This window comes from Gopherus flavomarginatus, chromosome 20 (genome assembly GCF_025201925.1).
Source record: "Gopherus flavomarginatus isolate rGopFla2 chromosome 20, rGopFla2.mat.asm, whole genome shotgun sequence".
Classification (NCBI taxonomy): domain Eukaryota; kingdom Metazoa; phylum Chordata; order Testudines; family Testudinidae; genus Gopherus; species Gopherus flavomarginatus.
In genome coordinates, this window is record NC_066636.1 from 160,675 (window position 1) to 177,360 (window position 16,686).

The 16,686-nt window shown below is 55.1% G+C and overlaps 2 protein-coding genes across 3 annotated transcripts; one reads left to right on the top strand and one right to left on the bottom strand.

Annotated features, from left to right (window-relative positions):
- Positions 1-264: 264 nt before the first annotated feature.
- Positions 265-3,970, bottom strand: APOE (apolipoprotein E). 2 transcript variants are annotated; one of them, XM_050930849.1, is made up of 4 exons: positions 3,947-3,970; positions 3,410-3,466; positions 1,811-1,961; positions 265-1,373 (listed from the first exon to the last, which is right to left on the bottom strand). In XM_050930849.1, the coding sequence occupies exons 2-4, from the start codon at positions 3,450-3,452 to the stop codon at positions 740-742; spliced, it is 828 nt and encodes a 275-aa protein (XP_050786806.1). In that variant the 5' UTR covers positions 3,453-3,466; positions 3,947-3,970; the 3' UTR covers positions 265-739. The 2 variants fall into 2 exon arrangements, with proteins under 2 accessions (XP_050786806.1, XP_050786807.1); XM_050930850.1 differs by lacking the exon at positions 3,947-3,970 and adding an exon at positions 3,845-3,855.
- Positions 3,971-6,792: 2,822 nt separating this feature from the next.
- On the top strand, positions 6,793-15,924 carry LOC127038295 (apolipoprotein A-IV-like). Its single transcript, XM_050930851.1, has 4 exons — positions 6,793-6,858; positions 10,339-10,399; positions 14,736-14,874; positions 15,362-15,924. Exons 2-4 carry the CDS (start codon positions 10,360-10,362, stop codon positions 15,825-15,827), a joined length of 645 nt encoding a protein of 214 aa, XP_050786808.1. The 5' UTR covers positions 6,793-6,858; positions 10,339-10,359; the 3' UTR covers positions 15,828-15,924.
- The last annotated feature ends 762 nt before the right edge of the window (positions 15,925-16,686 follow it).

The window sequence follows — 16,686 nt, forward strand, 5'->3', positions numbered from 1 at the left end:
CTCTTGCTGCCATGCTCACATCCATACGCCAGCCTAGAGAGTGGACGGCAGCAAAGGGGGCCAGATTGGTCAATGCTGAATGGAGCAATGCAATATGGGATAGCAATGGGAGGACTTCTTGCACCTGTGACCCATGGAACGATGCCAGTTGGCCAGGATCTGGCCCCACTGACTTCAATGGCGCTACGGCTGATTGACAGCAACTGGGGATCTGAATGTGTGTGTCGCATAAATTTAGGTCATAAAGAAGAAAAAGGTCCCTGGTACCTTGTGCCCAAAGCAGGAATTTATTTAGTTGCAGGTGGAAGCACTGGTGAACACAGGAGATCTAACAGCAGGGATGGGATAGGGGCATCACGTTCAACTGTGGTTAGAGAGGGGAGAATGGGATGGGCAGAGGTTATCCCCTCTCATTTCTCCAGGGCATGCATAAAAGCAGCTCAGAACCAGATCGATGGTTGTCCCACCAGTCCCAAGTGTGAGTACAGGGTCGGAGTGGCAATGGCTATTCACTGGGGTTCATGCATGGGGCAAGGAAGAACTGGGCCCCTGCGGGAGGTCTGGAGCGGGCTTAGCAAGTGAAGTGACTCATGCCTGTTAGCTGCGGGAGTCACAGACCTCCGTGGCTAGCTTGGTGTCAGTGGGCATGGCTGTACTGTGGGGGCCTGGGAATGCACGCCCCTGGATTGCCAGGGCTCTGGGCTGTCGGGGGGCCACAGTGTGGTGTTAGCCGGGGCTGTTACAGCTGGAGTTTCCCTTGCAGCTTCTCCACCACGGTCTGTAACTGGGCACGGACGTCCTGTAGGAAGGGTGCAAACCACTGGCGGACTTGCTCAGCAGCCTGGTCTAGGGAGCTCCGCACCTCCTCAGCCTTCTCCTGCAGGTGCCCATGCAGCTCCTGGGCCCGGGTGCCCAGGCTATCGCGCACCTTCTGGCTCTGCTCACCCATGGCCTGGCTCAGGGCTTCCAGATGCTGCTGTCCCTTGTCACGGATGCTGTCGATTAGAGGCTGCAGGCCCTGGCGCACGGCATCCACCCGATGGTCAGTGTGGGCCTGCACCTCGCCGGCATAGGCGGCCATCTTGCGGCGCAGCTCCTCAGCGTCTTTGCCCAGGCGCTTGCGCAGCTTGCGCAGGTACATGCCAACTCGGGCCCGCACCTCCTCCAGGTTCTGGTCGAACATCAAGCGCACGTCACCCGTGTACTGCACCAACCGGCCCTTGGCCTCCTCCATGTCAGCCCGCAGCTTCCCCGTCAGCGCCGCCACCTCGCTGCCCAGGCGCTGCTGAGCCTCCTGGGCATAGGGGCCGAACTGGGCCCGCAGCTGTTCTCTGTACACCTCCACTTCAGCCATGGTGTCGGTGATCAGCCCGCTGGGGAGGGACGGGGGAGTCAGAGCTGGGGCGTCTTGGCTTGCACCATCCCCACCCTGGCCATGGTATCTGTGATGAGCCCATGCAGGGCTATGGTGACACTCATCCCAACCCCACTCTCCATCAGGGCACTGAGGGCTCCTCAAAGATCCCCACATCACCCCCTCTGTGCCCCAGGTTGTGGCCCTTGACTGGGCATTCCCCCCATATGCTCTTCTAAGAATGCTCCCAACCCGCCATTATGGCAAAAAGCAGCAACACCCACAGGCGTGGTGTGCACCAGCCAAACACGGTGCTTCTCAGCACAGCCTGGCACCCAGCACTTAGCCAAAACCCAGCATTGTCCCAGCAGAAATATCATCCTCTCCAGGGGGCACAGGCCCCTGCTGGTTTGTGTCCTCGCCCCACCCATCTGATTGAGCCACAGGGTTACTCACTCCAGTTCCTTGCTGAGCTGGGAGCTCTTGATCTGGGTGGTCACATTCTCTGCGGCGTGTCCCACCTTGGAAAGGTAGTTCCAGAAGACGGTCACGGCCTCTTCCCACTTAGTCTTGGGTTCATCCTGGACAATTAGGTTGGCCTGGCAGCCTGGAGGGGCAGAGTTTGCAGGTAAAGAGTCGGGTCTGACCTCCTGCGTAACCCAGGCCATTGCAGCTCTGGAGCCACACGGGGGGTCAGACCCGGTGTCCATGTAACCCAGCCCCTTATCCCTGCTGGCCCTGCACAGACTGACTGAGATCAGGGGCCCCGTCGTGCCGGGTGCCACCCAGACCCCTCGCCAAGATCGGAGGCCCTGTGGCGCCGGGCATCACCCAGACCACTCGCAAAGATCGGGGGCCCTGTTGTGCCGGGCACCGCCCAGACCCTGGCCACGATCGGGGGCCCCCTCATGCCGGGCGCCGCCCAGACCCCCCTGCCAAGATCGGGGGCCTTATCCTGCTGGGCGCCACCGAGACCCCCCGCCAAGATCAGGGGCCCCGTTGTGCTGGGCGCTGCCCAGAACCCCCGCTGAGATCAGGTGCCCTGTTGTGCCGGGTGCCACCCAGGTCTCCCGCCACGATCAGGGGCCCCCTCATGCCGGGCGCCGCCCAGACCCCCCGCGGCGATTGGGGGCCCTGTCGTGCCGGCGCCACCCAGACCCCCTGTGGCAATCGGGGGCCTCGTCATGCTGGGTGCCGCCACAGGGATCGGGAGGCCCGTCGTGCCGGGCGCTGCAGATCCTGGCAGGGATCAGGGGCCTCATTGTGCCAGGCACTGTACAAAACACACAGTAGGAGACAGTACCTCCCCGAAAGGGGTCACCAGTCGAGAGAGACCAGACAAGCTGTGTGAGGCCCAGATCTTGGGGGGGGGGGACTCCAGTTGGCATCACCACCCCCATTTTCAAAGAGTGGGGCTGTCAAGTGACAGACAGGAGATGTGACTCACTCAGTCACACAGAGCCAGATTCCCAAGTTTCCCCTGCTTCCCTCCCAGAGGTGGTGTTTTTACAGTGCAATAACTAACACACAACAGGGATCACCAGCCTGCTGGACACTCTTGTTGGAGACAAGGTGCCAGACTGTTTACCGGGAGGTAGCTAGGCAGGTCAGCACTGCACCCTGCTGCTGGTTGATCTCATGGTAAAATTACAGTCTTGGCTTGGCCTTTACTGCCTGGTGGTAACAGTTGATAGTAACAACTAACATGGGTCGGGTCTCCCATTGGGAAACACACCTGCTTTTGACAATGAAGACAAAGCCTAAGTGACTCACCCAGGGTCATGGGCAAGTCAGTAGCAGAGTTAGGGTTAGAACCCAGGACTCCTGGCTCCCAGCACTAATTCACCAGCCCCCACTCCCCTCCCAGAGCTGGGGAAAGAAACCAGCAGTCCCCAGGCAGGACCCCTACCCACTGGGTCACACTGCTGATTTACACCGTGGTGCATGAAAAGGGAACCAGTTCCCATGACTCCAATGGGGTTACTCCTGATCGACACCCAAAGGGGAGTTTCCAGCCCTGCCCTGGTGTGGAGACGGACTGAACGAGCCATTTACCTGTCAGCAGGGTTGCCCCCAGCAGCACAATCCAAACCTTCATGGCTGCAGCTTTGCCTGCAGGGAAAGAAGGAAGGGGCTGGGGTGAATGATGGCAGGGAGGGTGGGACCTAACACCCCTCATGAGTCCTCCACGAGGGATACAAGCTAGGGTGCACAGCATGTAGGAAGCCAGGTCCATCTGCAAGGCCATCCACCCCATCCCAGGGAAAGCCCTTGCCCCCCTGGACTGCATCCACTCTATCCCTAATCCTGTCCCTCAGCCCTCACCTCTGGGCTGCCCCCCATCCATCCTCCCACTCCTCTGGGCTCAACCCTGCCTGCCCCAAAGCCTGTATCTTTCCAGCCTCCTTGAGGCTGCAACCCCCAGCCCCTCTCACCGCTACCACTGCCCCTCACCCTTCTCCTCTGGGCTGCACCCCACCTACCCCTCACCCTTCTCCTCTGGGGTGCACCACCCTGCCCCTCATCCTTCTCCTCTGGGCTGCACCACCCCATTACTCCTTCGGGTGTATCTCCATTGCCTCCTGACCTCACCTCTACAAGCTCCTAGTCCTAGGCTCTAAAGTGCCACCAGCCCCACTCGCTGCCTTAAATACACGGGGTAGGGGGAGGACAGAGCCAGCACAAACTCGCCAATGCAGCTGGAGGGGGCGAAGGTTACTCCCTCCCTCACACACACCCTGCATGGGGCCCGGATAGCTTCCCCTTTGGAGAAACTGTTAACCCTCTACTTGCTGGGGAGGAGGAGGGAGACAGACCGACAGACAGACACAATCTCTTCCCCTTTCCCTGCGCAGTCTGCCCCACCCCACCAGGTCTAGGACTCTTATCTCCCCCGGGGAGCGGACCCCCCCACTGGGAGGGGGCAGGAGGGAGAGGAGAGAGGGCCCCCCCGCTCTTGGGGACAGACATCGAAGGCACTAGCCCACATCAGCATTTTTGTCCTGTTTGCAAAGGAGAATACAAAGTGTCCAAGTGGCACAGGCTGGGGCGGGGGGGCCTGAGACTTGGGGCTGGGAGGGGGCTCTGAGATCTGGGGCTGAAGCTGGGTGGGGTGCTGAGACCTCGTGCTGTGGTGCCATGTGTAGGGGGTACTGAGACCTCATGCTGGGTGTGGAGGTGGGGGGGTGCTGAGACCACGTGCTCTGTGTTTGGGGGGTGCTAAGACCTCATGCTGGATTGGGGGGGCACTGAGACTTCATGCTGGATAGAGGAGGGTGACTTATGAAATCTCAAAAAAAGCCAGAGACTGGGGTGTGGCTGCTGTTTGGGAGATGAGCTCCTTTCCCAGTGCATCTTCATGATCCAGCAAACAGAGGGGACCCTGCTCCGCATGGGGGGCCCCAGTCCTTTGGGAAAGGTTGGAAGGACTGGGCCACCTGAGGCCCCATAAGACTGAGCTGGTCACCACAGGCACTGCTCCTGCCAGAGTTCCTTGGAGGGTGGGGGTCCTGCTCAGCTCATTAGCATGCGTGTAGGTTCTTTGGGTTTTTTCTGTAATGCTTGTACCTTAAGACGAATGTTGGCTGCTTACAAAGAGCTGAGTGGCACCGTAGGAATCCCTGTGCTACCCGGCTCTGAAGGGAAAGCAAGGTGTGCTAGGCAGCTGGCTTTGCGGGGGAATGGGGTGAAGGCAGGGAGCTGTGCACCCTGGGAATCTCCTGCTCAGAGGGGAGCGAGGTGGGTCTCCATCCAGTTGCAATTGCCCTGCACTGTGACAGAGAGTGCCCTTCCCCCCACCCCTGCCTGCCATACTGGGGTCAGCACTGACTGAGACAGGAGAGCACCCCCCCTCCCCGAGCCGCCACACTGGAGTGTCCGAACCAACACTGACTGCCTGGGAAGAGCGACCCACTCCCTGAGCGTGTCTCCTATCCAACTGCTGACCCAGGGTAACCCTGCGTAGCAGTGTGAGCCAGGTTCAGGGTGATGCCGTCACCCATGGTGACACTGGCAAAATGTCTCCAGGGTTTGTTTTTCCAAACAGATAAACAGAAAATTGGTTTCCAGACCCACCTGACTGGGACCTGCCCTGGGGCTGTAATTATGTAATAGACACTTATTTGCATAACAAAGGCTGATTCTATATTAAATGCTGTTGGTTTCTGGGTTAGAGGTTTGTGCAGGAGCCTGGTTGAACTTGCCCTTCCTTTCCATAAGGGATTATTACATGCAGTGTCAGGCGGTTCGAAGTCAGGCATCCTCCCGGTTTGCTGGGAAGAAAACTACTGGCCAGTAAATATCTCCAGCTGCAAAGTGGGAGGGAAGGTCCCTGAGGCTGCAGTTTGCTGTCTGTACAGACCTGTGGCTTAGGCCTTATCTGCTGCCAGTTGACCTCTGCACGGAGCCCCAGCACTGTTGTGTCAGCAGAGGACTCTGCTTCTGATCACAGACCACTGGGCTCCAACCTCTGCACATTCCTCTGTGGTGTGGAGCCAGGATTTCCAGCCCGTATCTGCCCCTGCAGCTCTTTCACTTGAACTCCTGACACCTTTCCAGCCCCCCTTGTTAAACTGCATTCTTCGATCCAGTTGCAGCCTCATCTCCTTCCCACATTCCGCATCTCTCTTCGGCTTCCCCACCTGACTGCAGATCCTCTGCTAGTGTCAACAACCCCCTTCCCCGGAAACATGGTTTCCCTGCGCCCAAGTGGAAAGGAAACAATAAATAACCAGAGAATGTGTTTTGTAGCATGTTTCACCCACAGATCTTTGGGAGGGGGGACTCCAGTTGGCATCACCACCCCCATTTTCAAAGGGTGGGGCTGTCAAGTGACAGACAGGAGATGTGACTCACTCAGTCACACAGAGCCAGATTCCCAAGTCTCCCCTGCTTCCCTCCCAGAGGCAGAACCCAGGAGTCCTGGCTCCCATCCCTATCCCTGCTCTGACCCACTGGACCCCACGCCCCTCCCAGAGCCAGGGACAGAACCCAGGAGTCCTGGATCCCAGCCCCCCATGCTCTGACCCACCAGCCCCCACGCCCCTCCCAGAGCCGGGGAGAGAACCCAGGAGTCCTGACTGCCAGCCCCCCATGCTCTGACCCACCAGCCCCCACGCCCCTCCCAGAGCCGGGGAGAGAACCCAGGAGTCCTGAATCCCAGCCCCCCTGCTCTGACCCACCAGCCCCCACGCCCCTCCCAGAGCCAGGGAGAGAACCCAGGAGTCCTGACTGCCAGCCTCCACTCCTATCCCTGAGTTGGGGAGAGAACCCAGGAGTTCTGCCTGCCAGTCACCAGCCTTCATGCTAGCCCAGGGCTACCCAGAGGATTCAGGGGGCCTAGGGCAAAGCGGGGGAGTGGACATGAAAAAAGGCACCACCTGCTGCGGCACTTGTCCTCACCGGGCAGCGCTCCGAGTCTGCAGCGGCAGCGGCGGCTGCGGGTCCTTTGGCAGCACTAAAGGACCCGCCACCGAAGTGATGCCGAAGACCCGGACCACCACTGGGTGAGTAAAAATTTAAAAGGTGCCTCTAGCCAGGGAAGGGATTCTTGGCCAGGGCTCGCGGGGCCCCTGTGGGGCCCGGGGCAAATTGACCCACTTCCCCCCCGGGCGGTCCTGTTCTAACCCACTAGCCCCCATCCCTTCCCAGAGCTAAAGTCTCAGCATCTTGTGCCAGGTTCTGCAGAGACACACAGGGTAACTCTGCGCTGCAGCTGGGACGGAGGCTGCTTCCCAGTACAAGCAAACAGACAAACCCTAGCTCTGCTGGAGCTAGTGCACCAAAAAGAGCCTTGTGGGCTCTGCAGCACAGATAGTACCCGCCTCTGATCCCCTGGGCACATTACATTGGTGGCTAGCCTGAGCCACTCCTTGTGCTGCTAGCGCGTTAGCTTGAGCACAGCTAGCAGGTGTCTGGGTACCCATGCTGCGAAGCACCCTCCCAGCTGCAGCGTAGACACACCAAAGGTCCCTGGGCCTTGCCTAAAAGAGTTTAAAATAGCAGTGGGAGGAGGCGAAACTGAGGCCCAGGAAGGTGAAAGGATTAGCAGGTCAGTGGCAAAGCTGGGTAATAGTTCTCCTGGCTCCATACCACATTTTTGGAGGTCTCAGTTCCAAAGTCCAGACACTCATGGGGGCCTGAGCCCAGTTCTGGCAGCAGCAACTAATTTCTGCCCTGGGTTCCAAGCTGGAGGCAGTTTGGGAGAACCCTGTAGCTGAGATCAGCGGTCCCAGTAAACAAGTCAGCAAGGATGATTCATAGTGAGCAAGTGATCATGAGACCTGATCAGAGATGGGAGGGAGATGGGCCTGCAGCGAGGCCGCCAGCAGCATGTGCATTGTGTTAGTGTTTGCCTGATGTTATTATCCTTATATTTCTGTGTTATTGGCAGTGCAGGAACCCCAGCCATGTGGCAGGCACTACAGTGCAGACACAGAACAAAAGGACAGTCCCTGAGCCAGTGAAAAGGGACTGCAAGAGGGGCAACAGAAAGCTAGCAACCTTGCAAAGACCTGATGCGTGACTTGGTGGTATTTCCATGTCTGTCTCTTACAGGGTAACTTTTGAACATTGCACCCAATCACTTCCAAAATTTCAGGGCTTTTCTTGGCATGGATGGAAAATTGGAAAAGTGAAAAGCGCGCACGTGTGGGGTGAGGGGGGGTGGGGGGAGAAACGGGGAAGACATGAAGCTCCTGCCATCTGAATAGCAAAGCCAAGGCTTAAGCCTCTGCAACTGACTGTTGATTAAACAGCTGGTTGGTGGTACCATTAACTCCTTCCAGCATAACAACCCCCCCGCCCAGCATCCCAATAGCATGGAACATGGTGACACTTGGATGAATTATTTTCCAGACAAATGCTGATGGTGGGGAGCTGGAGGGGTGGCAGCACACAGCCATTGCACTTGGGGGAGAATGCGGGACCCTGGGGTGGGAGGAGGGGAGAATGGAGGTCTCACAGAAGCCCTGCCAGGTGGGCAATGGGGAGATATACAGGGTGTCCTTGAAATAGAGGGGGGCTGCAAGGCTGGCACTTAGAGGTATGGGGGGGAGGAATGGAAAGACGCAAGGAAGCCCTGAGGGGGCAATGAATTCAGCTGATACAAGTGACAGTGTTTGACTCTCTCTTATTGTTATTTTTAATAGGTGAATTATGGTAGTGCCAAGGAGCATCCTCGTGCACCAGGCCCACAGTGTGCTAGCGCTGTACATTACGTGTATTACGGTAGCACCAGGCTCACAGTGTGCTAGCGCTGTACATTAGGTGTATTACGGTAGCACCAGGCCCACAATGTGCTAGCGCTGTACATTAGGTGTATTACGGTAGCACCAGGCCCACTGTGTGCTAGCTCTGTACCTTACGTGTATTACGGTAGCACCAGGCCCACAGTGTGCTAGCGCTGTACATTAGGTGTATTACGGTAGCACCAGGACCCCGTGTGCTAGCACTGGACAAACACAGCACAGGAGGACAGTCCCTGCCCCGCAGAGTTTACAATACAATACAGCGAATGGAAACAGCCGGACAAGGAGACAAGGAGACAATAGGGATCAACATGACAGGCTGTGGTCTGGGCCTGGCTGGTGTCATCTGTAGGTCTCATTGGGAAGGTGAGTGCTGAGGAGGGATGTGAAGGTGGAGATTGAGGTTGAGACTTGCTTTGTGACTGTTTATAGGGCACGTCTCCCCCATGTGAGGGGCCCATGGCAGAAAGCACCACGGACGTGCTTAGGATTAGGACAGGCGGGTGATGGAAGTGGATAGCACAGGCCCTTGGAGGTGGGGACTCATGTTCTGCTACTGAATGAAACTGGACAGGTAGGGTGAAGATATGACGGGAAGGCCATGGAAGTGAAAATAAATAGCTTATGCTTGGTATTGTTATGCTGAGAGAAACTGGGGACTGCACGGGTCACAGACCTCTGAGACTGGGTGTGAACTCACCTGCAATTAATATAACTGTCAGGGTACATTAATTACAAGCCCTCACACCTAAAACCATGGCGTTGTGAACCCCCTGGACAGTTTTAAACTGGATGGGGAAAGGGCCTTTGGCCGAGCCCTGGTCTACATGCTGAACTTACATTAGTCTAATTACATCACTCAGGAGTGTGGAAAACCCAAATGATGCAGTTATACTGACCGAACTCCCCCTGTACACAGCCCTATGTCGATGGGAGGGCTTCTCCTGTGGACATAGCTACCGCCTCTCAGGGAGGTGGAGTACCTGCACAGGTGGGAGAAGCGCTACCGCTGACATACATAGTGTCTTCACTACATGCTTCAGGGGTGCAGCTGCAGTGCTTGAAGTGCAGACAAGCTCTGAGTATTGTTTGGGATTTTCATTCCTCCTGCTAGTGCTAGTTTGCAGAAGCAGGACTTTGTACACTCTGTGAATAAACAAGGCTGCATTCAAGACAATATCGGACTTCATCATGAATTTGTATTCCCAGCTGGGACATCGCCGGTGCCCCAAACTTGGATTAGCTGCTTGGGTCAGAGGTGTAACACTACCCTAGAGAAGAGGAGAGGAGAGAGAGCCCATTGTTTTGGCCAAAAGAACATGATCTTTGCAGCAGGCAGCATTCTGAATGGATATGAGTGGGGCCAGACCGTATTTGTCAGGCCAGAGAGAAGGCTGTGAGGTGATGAGAGCTTTAGCTCTGGGGATGGATAGAACAGTCTCAGCCCACGAAAGCTTATGCTCAAATAAATTTGTTAGTCTCTAAGGTCCACAAGTACTCCTGTTCTTTTAGTCTCAGATCAGGGCTTTCTGGGCAGCACCAGCCCAGGCAGTTTCATTTTGGGGGCTGGGAGCCCAAAGCCCTACCCCCAGCACTGGACTGTAGACAGAGCTCATGGCCAGGTCATGTGGGGATGGTGCTAAGATTAATGAGTGACAGGAGGAGGATGAGTGACAGGGCTGTTACCCCATCCACTCCCCCTTGGCTCTAACTTGTCTCTTTCCTCCATCCTGCCAGGTTCTCCGGGAAACTCCCAGCATGAAGCTTCTCGCTGCTGTCCTGTTCCTGTCTGTGCTAGGTGAGTGTGTCTCAGTGCAGCCCCACGCCTGCCCCATTGGGCGCTGGCTGACAGTATGTGTGGGGATCCCTCTGCCTGGAAGCCAGATCTTTTGGGTACCCTCTCCCACAGGAATCAACTTTGACTTTCCAAGTGGAAACCACTGAAGTACCTGATAGAGACTCGGTCACAGGAGCGGGGGAAAGGCGGAGGGAATGCAGCTTGGATATAGGGGGAGCAGGAAACATGAATTAGAAACAGTGTAGCCAACTGAGCCTTTCCCAGCTCTGGGAAGACCCTGCTTTGCTAAGCATTCAGCGAGGCGCTCTGTTTGAGTCCCGACCCATTCAATCAGGCAGAACACCCGCTGGGGAGTCTCAGGACTTGTCTACATTGGATGTTTCTGGCACTGGTCTAACCCTTTAATGTGTAAAACAATTTGCATCTGGTGTAAGACACATCCAGATCAGAACTGTGGTGTGCCTCACGGGTGCGAACGCTAGTTGACTAGAACACTGTTAGGGCAGCGGAAAAATTCACCCCCCCCCACCCAGTGTTAACACTTTGCATTGGTGTAAAAAGGATATTGGCAAATCGGTGGGGGCTCAAAGACAGGCAATGAGAGGGAGTCAGGGTCTGGGAGGAGAGGATGAAAACACTGGGCATGTTGTCTAAAAAGGAGACAGATAAAAGGGGATGTGCTAAACGTACTGTCCCCTTCTACACCAGGCAGACAATATCTCTCTGGCAAGGCCCCAAATTGGTGGTAAGAATCAGGTCTCGTTTTTGGTACAATCCTCTTGATTTACAGAGAATGGGCACAGAATTCCTTTTCCCTGAACACAGCAGGAACATACAACAGCAGGCGATTTCCTTTTTCAGAAATCCAAGGAGCCCTAGCTCTGTTCCCTCCCAGGCCAATGCTCTCAACAAGCATCTCTCCCTGTCTGCCAGCTTTGTGCCTTTGATACACACAGACATACACAGCTGCTGCCAACCAGTGCACCATCCCCTGCATTTGAAATCAGTCACTAGGGAAACCCCTTGGCCCACACAGCTGAGTGTCTGCTCAGGCCTTGCCCGTCTGGTGAGTACTTTGGGCAGTGGCTTCTCTGGTATCAGTTCTCACTACAAAAAGGGATATTTAATTGCTCTTTCCGTCAGCCTCAATGAATCAGAGAAATGAACCCTGGAAGGCACCACAGGAGTTCATCTAGTGCAGCCCCCTGTTCCGAGGCAACTCCAAGTAAACCTAGAGCTCACCAGTGCTAAATAGAGTGGGACAGTTACCGCCTATGTTTGACAAAGCACACTCCTATTAATACACCCCAGAATGATATCAACCTTTTTTGCAGCTGCATCACATTGTTGGCTCATATTCAATTTGTGATCCACTCTAACCCCCAGATCCTTTTCAGTAGTACTACTGCCTAGACAGTTATTCCCCATTTTGTTGTTGTTCATTTCACTTTTCCTTCCTAAATTAAGTACTTTGCACTTGCCTTTATTGAATTTAATCATGATAAATTGGACAATTGGACAGAAATCAACAAGGTCGTTTTGAATTTTAATCCTGTCCTCCAAAGTGCTTGCAACCCCTCCCAGCTTGGTGTCATCTGCAAATGTTTAAGCATATTACCCACTCCATTCTCCAAGTCATTAATGAAAATATTGACTAGTACTGAACCCAGGACAGACCCCTTTGGGACCCTACGGGACCCGATGGGACCCCCCTCCAGTTTGACAAGCGCATCATTGATAACCATCCTTTGAGGGTGATCTTTCAGCCACTTTTGCACCCACCTTATAGCAATTTCCTCTAGACCACACTTCCCTGGTTTGCTTCTGAGAATGTCACATGGGACTGTATCAAAAGCCTTATGAAAAAAATCAAGCTATAATCACAGCTACAGCTTCCCCTTTGGCCACTAGCCCAGTAACCCTGACAAAGAAGGAACTGTCTGGGCAGGATTTCTTCTTGACAAATCTCTGTTGGCTATTTCTTAGAACAGTGGTTCACAATGGTTTTTTTCATTGACCACTTGAAAATTGCTGAGAGTCTCAGCGGACCACTTAATGCTCTTTTCAAATGTCGTTTGTACCGTTAGCTAACTATTGTAAAGTGCTTTGGATAAAAGCACTATGTAAAAATAAAAATAATTTTTTTTGTTCTACAAATAAAAGCACACAACTCATATTTTAACATCAGTAGTCTTACCTGTCTAAGGCAATAGATGTGCCCTCTCAGCCCTGCTGTGGCAGCCCCCAAGTTGGGGCTGGGAAGGGTGGGGAGGGCTCAGGAGGCACGACAGCCTCTGAGCTGGGGCTGGGAAGAGGGGGTATCTCTCCCATCAAACCAGCCTCCAAGCTGAGGTTGGAAAAGGCGGAGGTCTCTCCCCGGCAGCCGCAGCCCTGGAGCTGGGGAAAGGCGCCTCTTTCTCTGGCCGCTGCAGCCCTGCATGTCCCAAATTCCTCCCACCCCATCTTCTGACCCCACTGCCCCCTCCCATCTAGCCCCCATTCCCCCCAAGGCCACCCCCTCACCTTACATGTGCGTCTTCTCCAGGGTCCAGGCACCTAATTAGTGGAGCTCGCGGATCACTGATGGTCCACGGACCACAGTTTGAGAACCTCTGCCTTAGAAGCTGTCATAAACAATAAGAAAAGTTAATAGCACAGAAGTACTTTATATCTCTTTGACTGTAAAGGGTTAACAAGTTCAGTGAGCCTGGCTGCCACCTGACCAGAGGAGCAATCAGAGGACAGGAGACTTTCAAATCTTGAGGGAGGGAAGTTTTTGTGTGCTGTTAGTTTTTGGTTGTTGTTCACTCTGGGGGCTCAGAGGGACCAGACGTGCAACCAGGTTTCTCTCCAGTCTCCCTGATACAGGCTCTTATAGATCCAGAATAGTGAGTACTAGGTAGATAAGGCGAGTTAGGCTTATGTTTGTTTTCTTTATTTGCAAATGTGTATTTGGCTGGGAGGAGTTCAAATGGGTATTTTGCTGAAAGGATTTTAATTTGTACTTGTATACTTAGGCTGGGAGGGTGTTCCCAGTGCCTATAGCTGAAAGACCCTGTACCTATTCCATTTTTTTAAAATTTACAAAGATAATTTTTACTGTTTTTTCTTTCTTTAATTAAAAGCTTTTCTTGTTTAAGAACCTGATTGTTTTTTTATTCTGGTGAGATCCCAGGGGACTGGGTCTGGATTCACCAGGGAATTGGTGGGGAGAAAGGAGGGAAGAGGGAAAGAGAGGCTGATTTCTCTCTGTGCCAGGATTACTTTCTCTCAGGAAGAGTCTGGGAGGGGGAAAGAGAAGGAGGGAGGAAGGTGAATTGTCCTCTCTGTTTTAAGATTCAAGGAGTTTGAATCACACAGTGATCTTCCAGGGTAACCCAGGGAGAGGAAGCCTGGGAGAGGCAACGGTGAGGGAAAGGGTTTACTTTCCTTGTGTTAAGATCCAGAGGGTCTGGGTCTTGGGGGTCCCCGGGCAAGGTTTTGTGGGGACCAGAGTGTACCAGGCACTGGAATTCCTGGTTGGTGGCAGTGCTACAGGTTCTAAGCTGGTAATTGAGCTTAGAGGAATTCATGCTGGTACCCCATCTTTTGGACGCTAAGGTTCAGAGTGGGGAATTGTACCATGACAGAAGCCTATTATCCACTAGGTGCTCAGCAGGGTGAAGGGTGCTCAGGGAACTCATCTCCAATAAGCAGGTCTGTGATCGACTGCAGGGGATCAGAATACTTTGTTCCCCCAGCTCCTACCATTAGGACAGGGAGGACAGTCAATGGCAGTGCAGGTGATGAATTCAGAACCAGTAGAACGACTGTCACAGGAAGTTGCTGATGCCAAGATCTTCACAGGATTCACAGAGGCGTTTCTATGGATAATGGGAGTATCCAGAATGACCATACTTAGAGATTTGGGAGGCGCATAAACCTGGCTGCCCCAGTGCTAACTATTAGGGTGAAGAGGAAAAATACCCACATCAGCTACTGCGGGGTTCTTGGACATTCCCCTGAACCACTGGGTGCCAGCTTCTAGATACTGGCCTTGACAAACCATGGGGCTGATCCAGTCTGCCAATCCCAGTGTCCCAATGCCTTATGAGGAGTCTGTGGCAAAGCTGGGATAGAAGCCAGGAGGCCGGGCTCCCAGCCCCTCTGCAGTAACCACTAGATCCCATTCCCCTCCCAGAGCTGGTTGGAACTCAGGAGTCCTGAGCCGCATCCTAGTGCAGTTGCCATGTGTCCCTTCTTCCAGGGAGCGGTAGCTCAGTGGGTCTCTCCGGGCCAGGGCAGCCCTGGGGCCTGCAGTGACACTGTCTCAGTGGGGATCCCTTTCTTTTCCCAGGTGCCAAGGCCTCTCCCCTTGGTGAGGAACCCAGTCCAAGGCTGGACCAGATTGCAGACGCCATCCAACATTACCTGGAGCAACTTCTCAGAACGCTTGCGGAGCTGATCCAGAAATCCGAGCTGGCCCAGGAGATCGAGTGAGATGCCTGCCCTGACTTGGAGGCAGGGTTTGGGAGCCCCCGCATCCATGCCAGGGATCCAGAGCAGAGGGGTTAGAGTCACACCCCTGGCTGCAGGACCCACACCTCTGCTTCTGGGCCCAGCAAGCCCCGCAAGCTCAGCAGGGATTAGCCGGGCCAACCCCAGGGACGCTGGCGATTCAGCAGGGGGGCTTTTTCTCTCAGGCAGAATTGTGTCCATTATTTGGCATGGCAGGGCCCAATGCCGCTGGGACAACCAGCGCCCTTGATCTGGGGGCTGGGGCCAGATCAAAGCCAGCAACACTAGGGGTAGGGAGAACTCATATCACATTCCCAACCCCCATGAGCCAGCCAGTCCCCTTGCCCTGGGACCACATTCCCCTCCCTGATGCCTCCCAATCCAGCCAATCCTTCTGCCTTGGGGTCAGACAGAGCCAGCAGCCCACAGGGTGTGTCACTCTAAGCTGCTTCCCTTTCTTTCCAGGGCATGGAGACTCACTGGGAAAATTTCTAACTTCTTTGATGACCTAGACCGTAAAGTGCCCCCCAAGGCCAAGGAGCAGCTGAGGAACCTGAGCAGGCCGGTGGAAGAAAGTTTGTCACAGCTGTGGGAACTGGAGAGGAAGATGCAGCCCTATGAGACGCAGCTGCATGCTGTCCTGGTGTCCTACACCGAGGGGCCGCTGGAGATGGTGGAGCACTATAGCAAGACCCTGCTTGGTAGCAAGGTGTACAGCATCATCCCGTCTAGGGTGAAGCTGCAGGAGCAGCTGGGCTCCTATGCCCAGGAGCTGGGGCTGCAGGAGTTCGAGCGTGGTCTGGCAGCCTACGCCAGGGACCTGCACCAGAAGCTCAGCCCCTATGCCGAGGACTTGCATGGCTGGCTGAACTCCCGCTGGGATGCCCTCATGCAATGTTTCAGTGAAGAGACCAGTGGGAGTGCCTCATAGGCCTCGTCCATACCTGGAGCCCAAGGCAATCCCCTAGGATTGAAGGGGGACAGCTCCTCTGTAAGGCACCCTGCAGCAGGCTCCCTGCCCCATATGGCCGTCCATTGCTCAATAAACCAGCTGTTTGATCATGCAGTGATGTGTGGTCCTGCTGCATCTCTGGGGAAGAGGGCTTGGGGTGTCAATCCCCCCACAGCACAGGAGGTCACCAGGCCTGTAGAGGGGCATGGCCCCAATTACCCACTCCCCACAAACTGCTCAGTCTCCCCCGCAATGTTCCCCCTAAGCCATCCCCCCCTTAAACATGCCCCACCCCTGTGCTCCCTTTAAACTGCCCCACCCCAGTGCATCCCCCAGCTTATATTCTAAATTGCTCTCGCTCCATCTCTTCCCCTACACTGCCCCACCCTGACCCATAGGCATGGGAACTAGGGATGCAGGGCATGCTACAGCACCCCCAGGTTTTGCATGGGGTCCCAGCCACTGAACCCACACCAGGGGCTCTTCTCCCAGTCCCAGCTGTGGTCCCAGCCTCAGCCCCCCCGCCCTTCCCGGAGCCACAGCCAGATCCTGGCCCCAGCGCTGGGGAGAGGGGACATGGACAGAGGTAAAGGGGGGCTTTCAGCACCCCCACCGTATAAAATGTTCCCGGGCCACCATGTTGAGTTCTGCACAGAGCTGTAGCAACAAGTCCCACTTCCCGAGACACTCAAGTTCAGTAACAGCCCTGTCGCCGCCCCTTTTGAAGTGCCTCCCCCCCCCTCCTGGTGAGATGGTGCCGTTCAGAGGGAAAATAAGGCCCTACAGCCCCTGGGACAGGGTGTGTGAACACGTGAGGCCTTGCTCTGCTCATTCCAGT

Coding starts and splice junctions, on each gene's coding strand:
- LOC127038295 (XM_050930851.1), top strand. CDS start 10,360: ATGAAGCTTCTCGCTGCTGTCCTGTTCCTGTCTGTGCTAG. Junction 10,400..14,735: donor CCTGTTCCTGTCTGTGCTAG/GTGAGTGTGTCT, acceptor TTCTTTTCCCAG/GTGCCAAGGCCTCTCCCCTT. Junction 14,875..15,361: donor GAGCTGGCCCAGGAGATCGA/GTGAGATGCCTG, acceptor CTTTCTTTCCAG/GGCATGGAGACTCACTGGGA.
- APOE (XM_050930849.1), bottom strand. CDS start 3,452: ATGAAGGTTTGGATTGTGCTGCTGGGGGCAACCCTGCTGACAG. Junction 1,962..3,409: donor GGGGGCAACCCTGCTGACAG/GTAAATGGCTCG, acceptor CTGCCCCTCCAG/GCTGCCAGGCCAACCTAATT. Junction 1,374..1,810: donor CAGCTCAGCAAGGAACTGGA/GTGAGTAACCCT, acceptor GTCCCTCCCCAG/CGGGCTGATCACCGACACCA.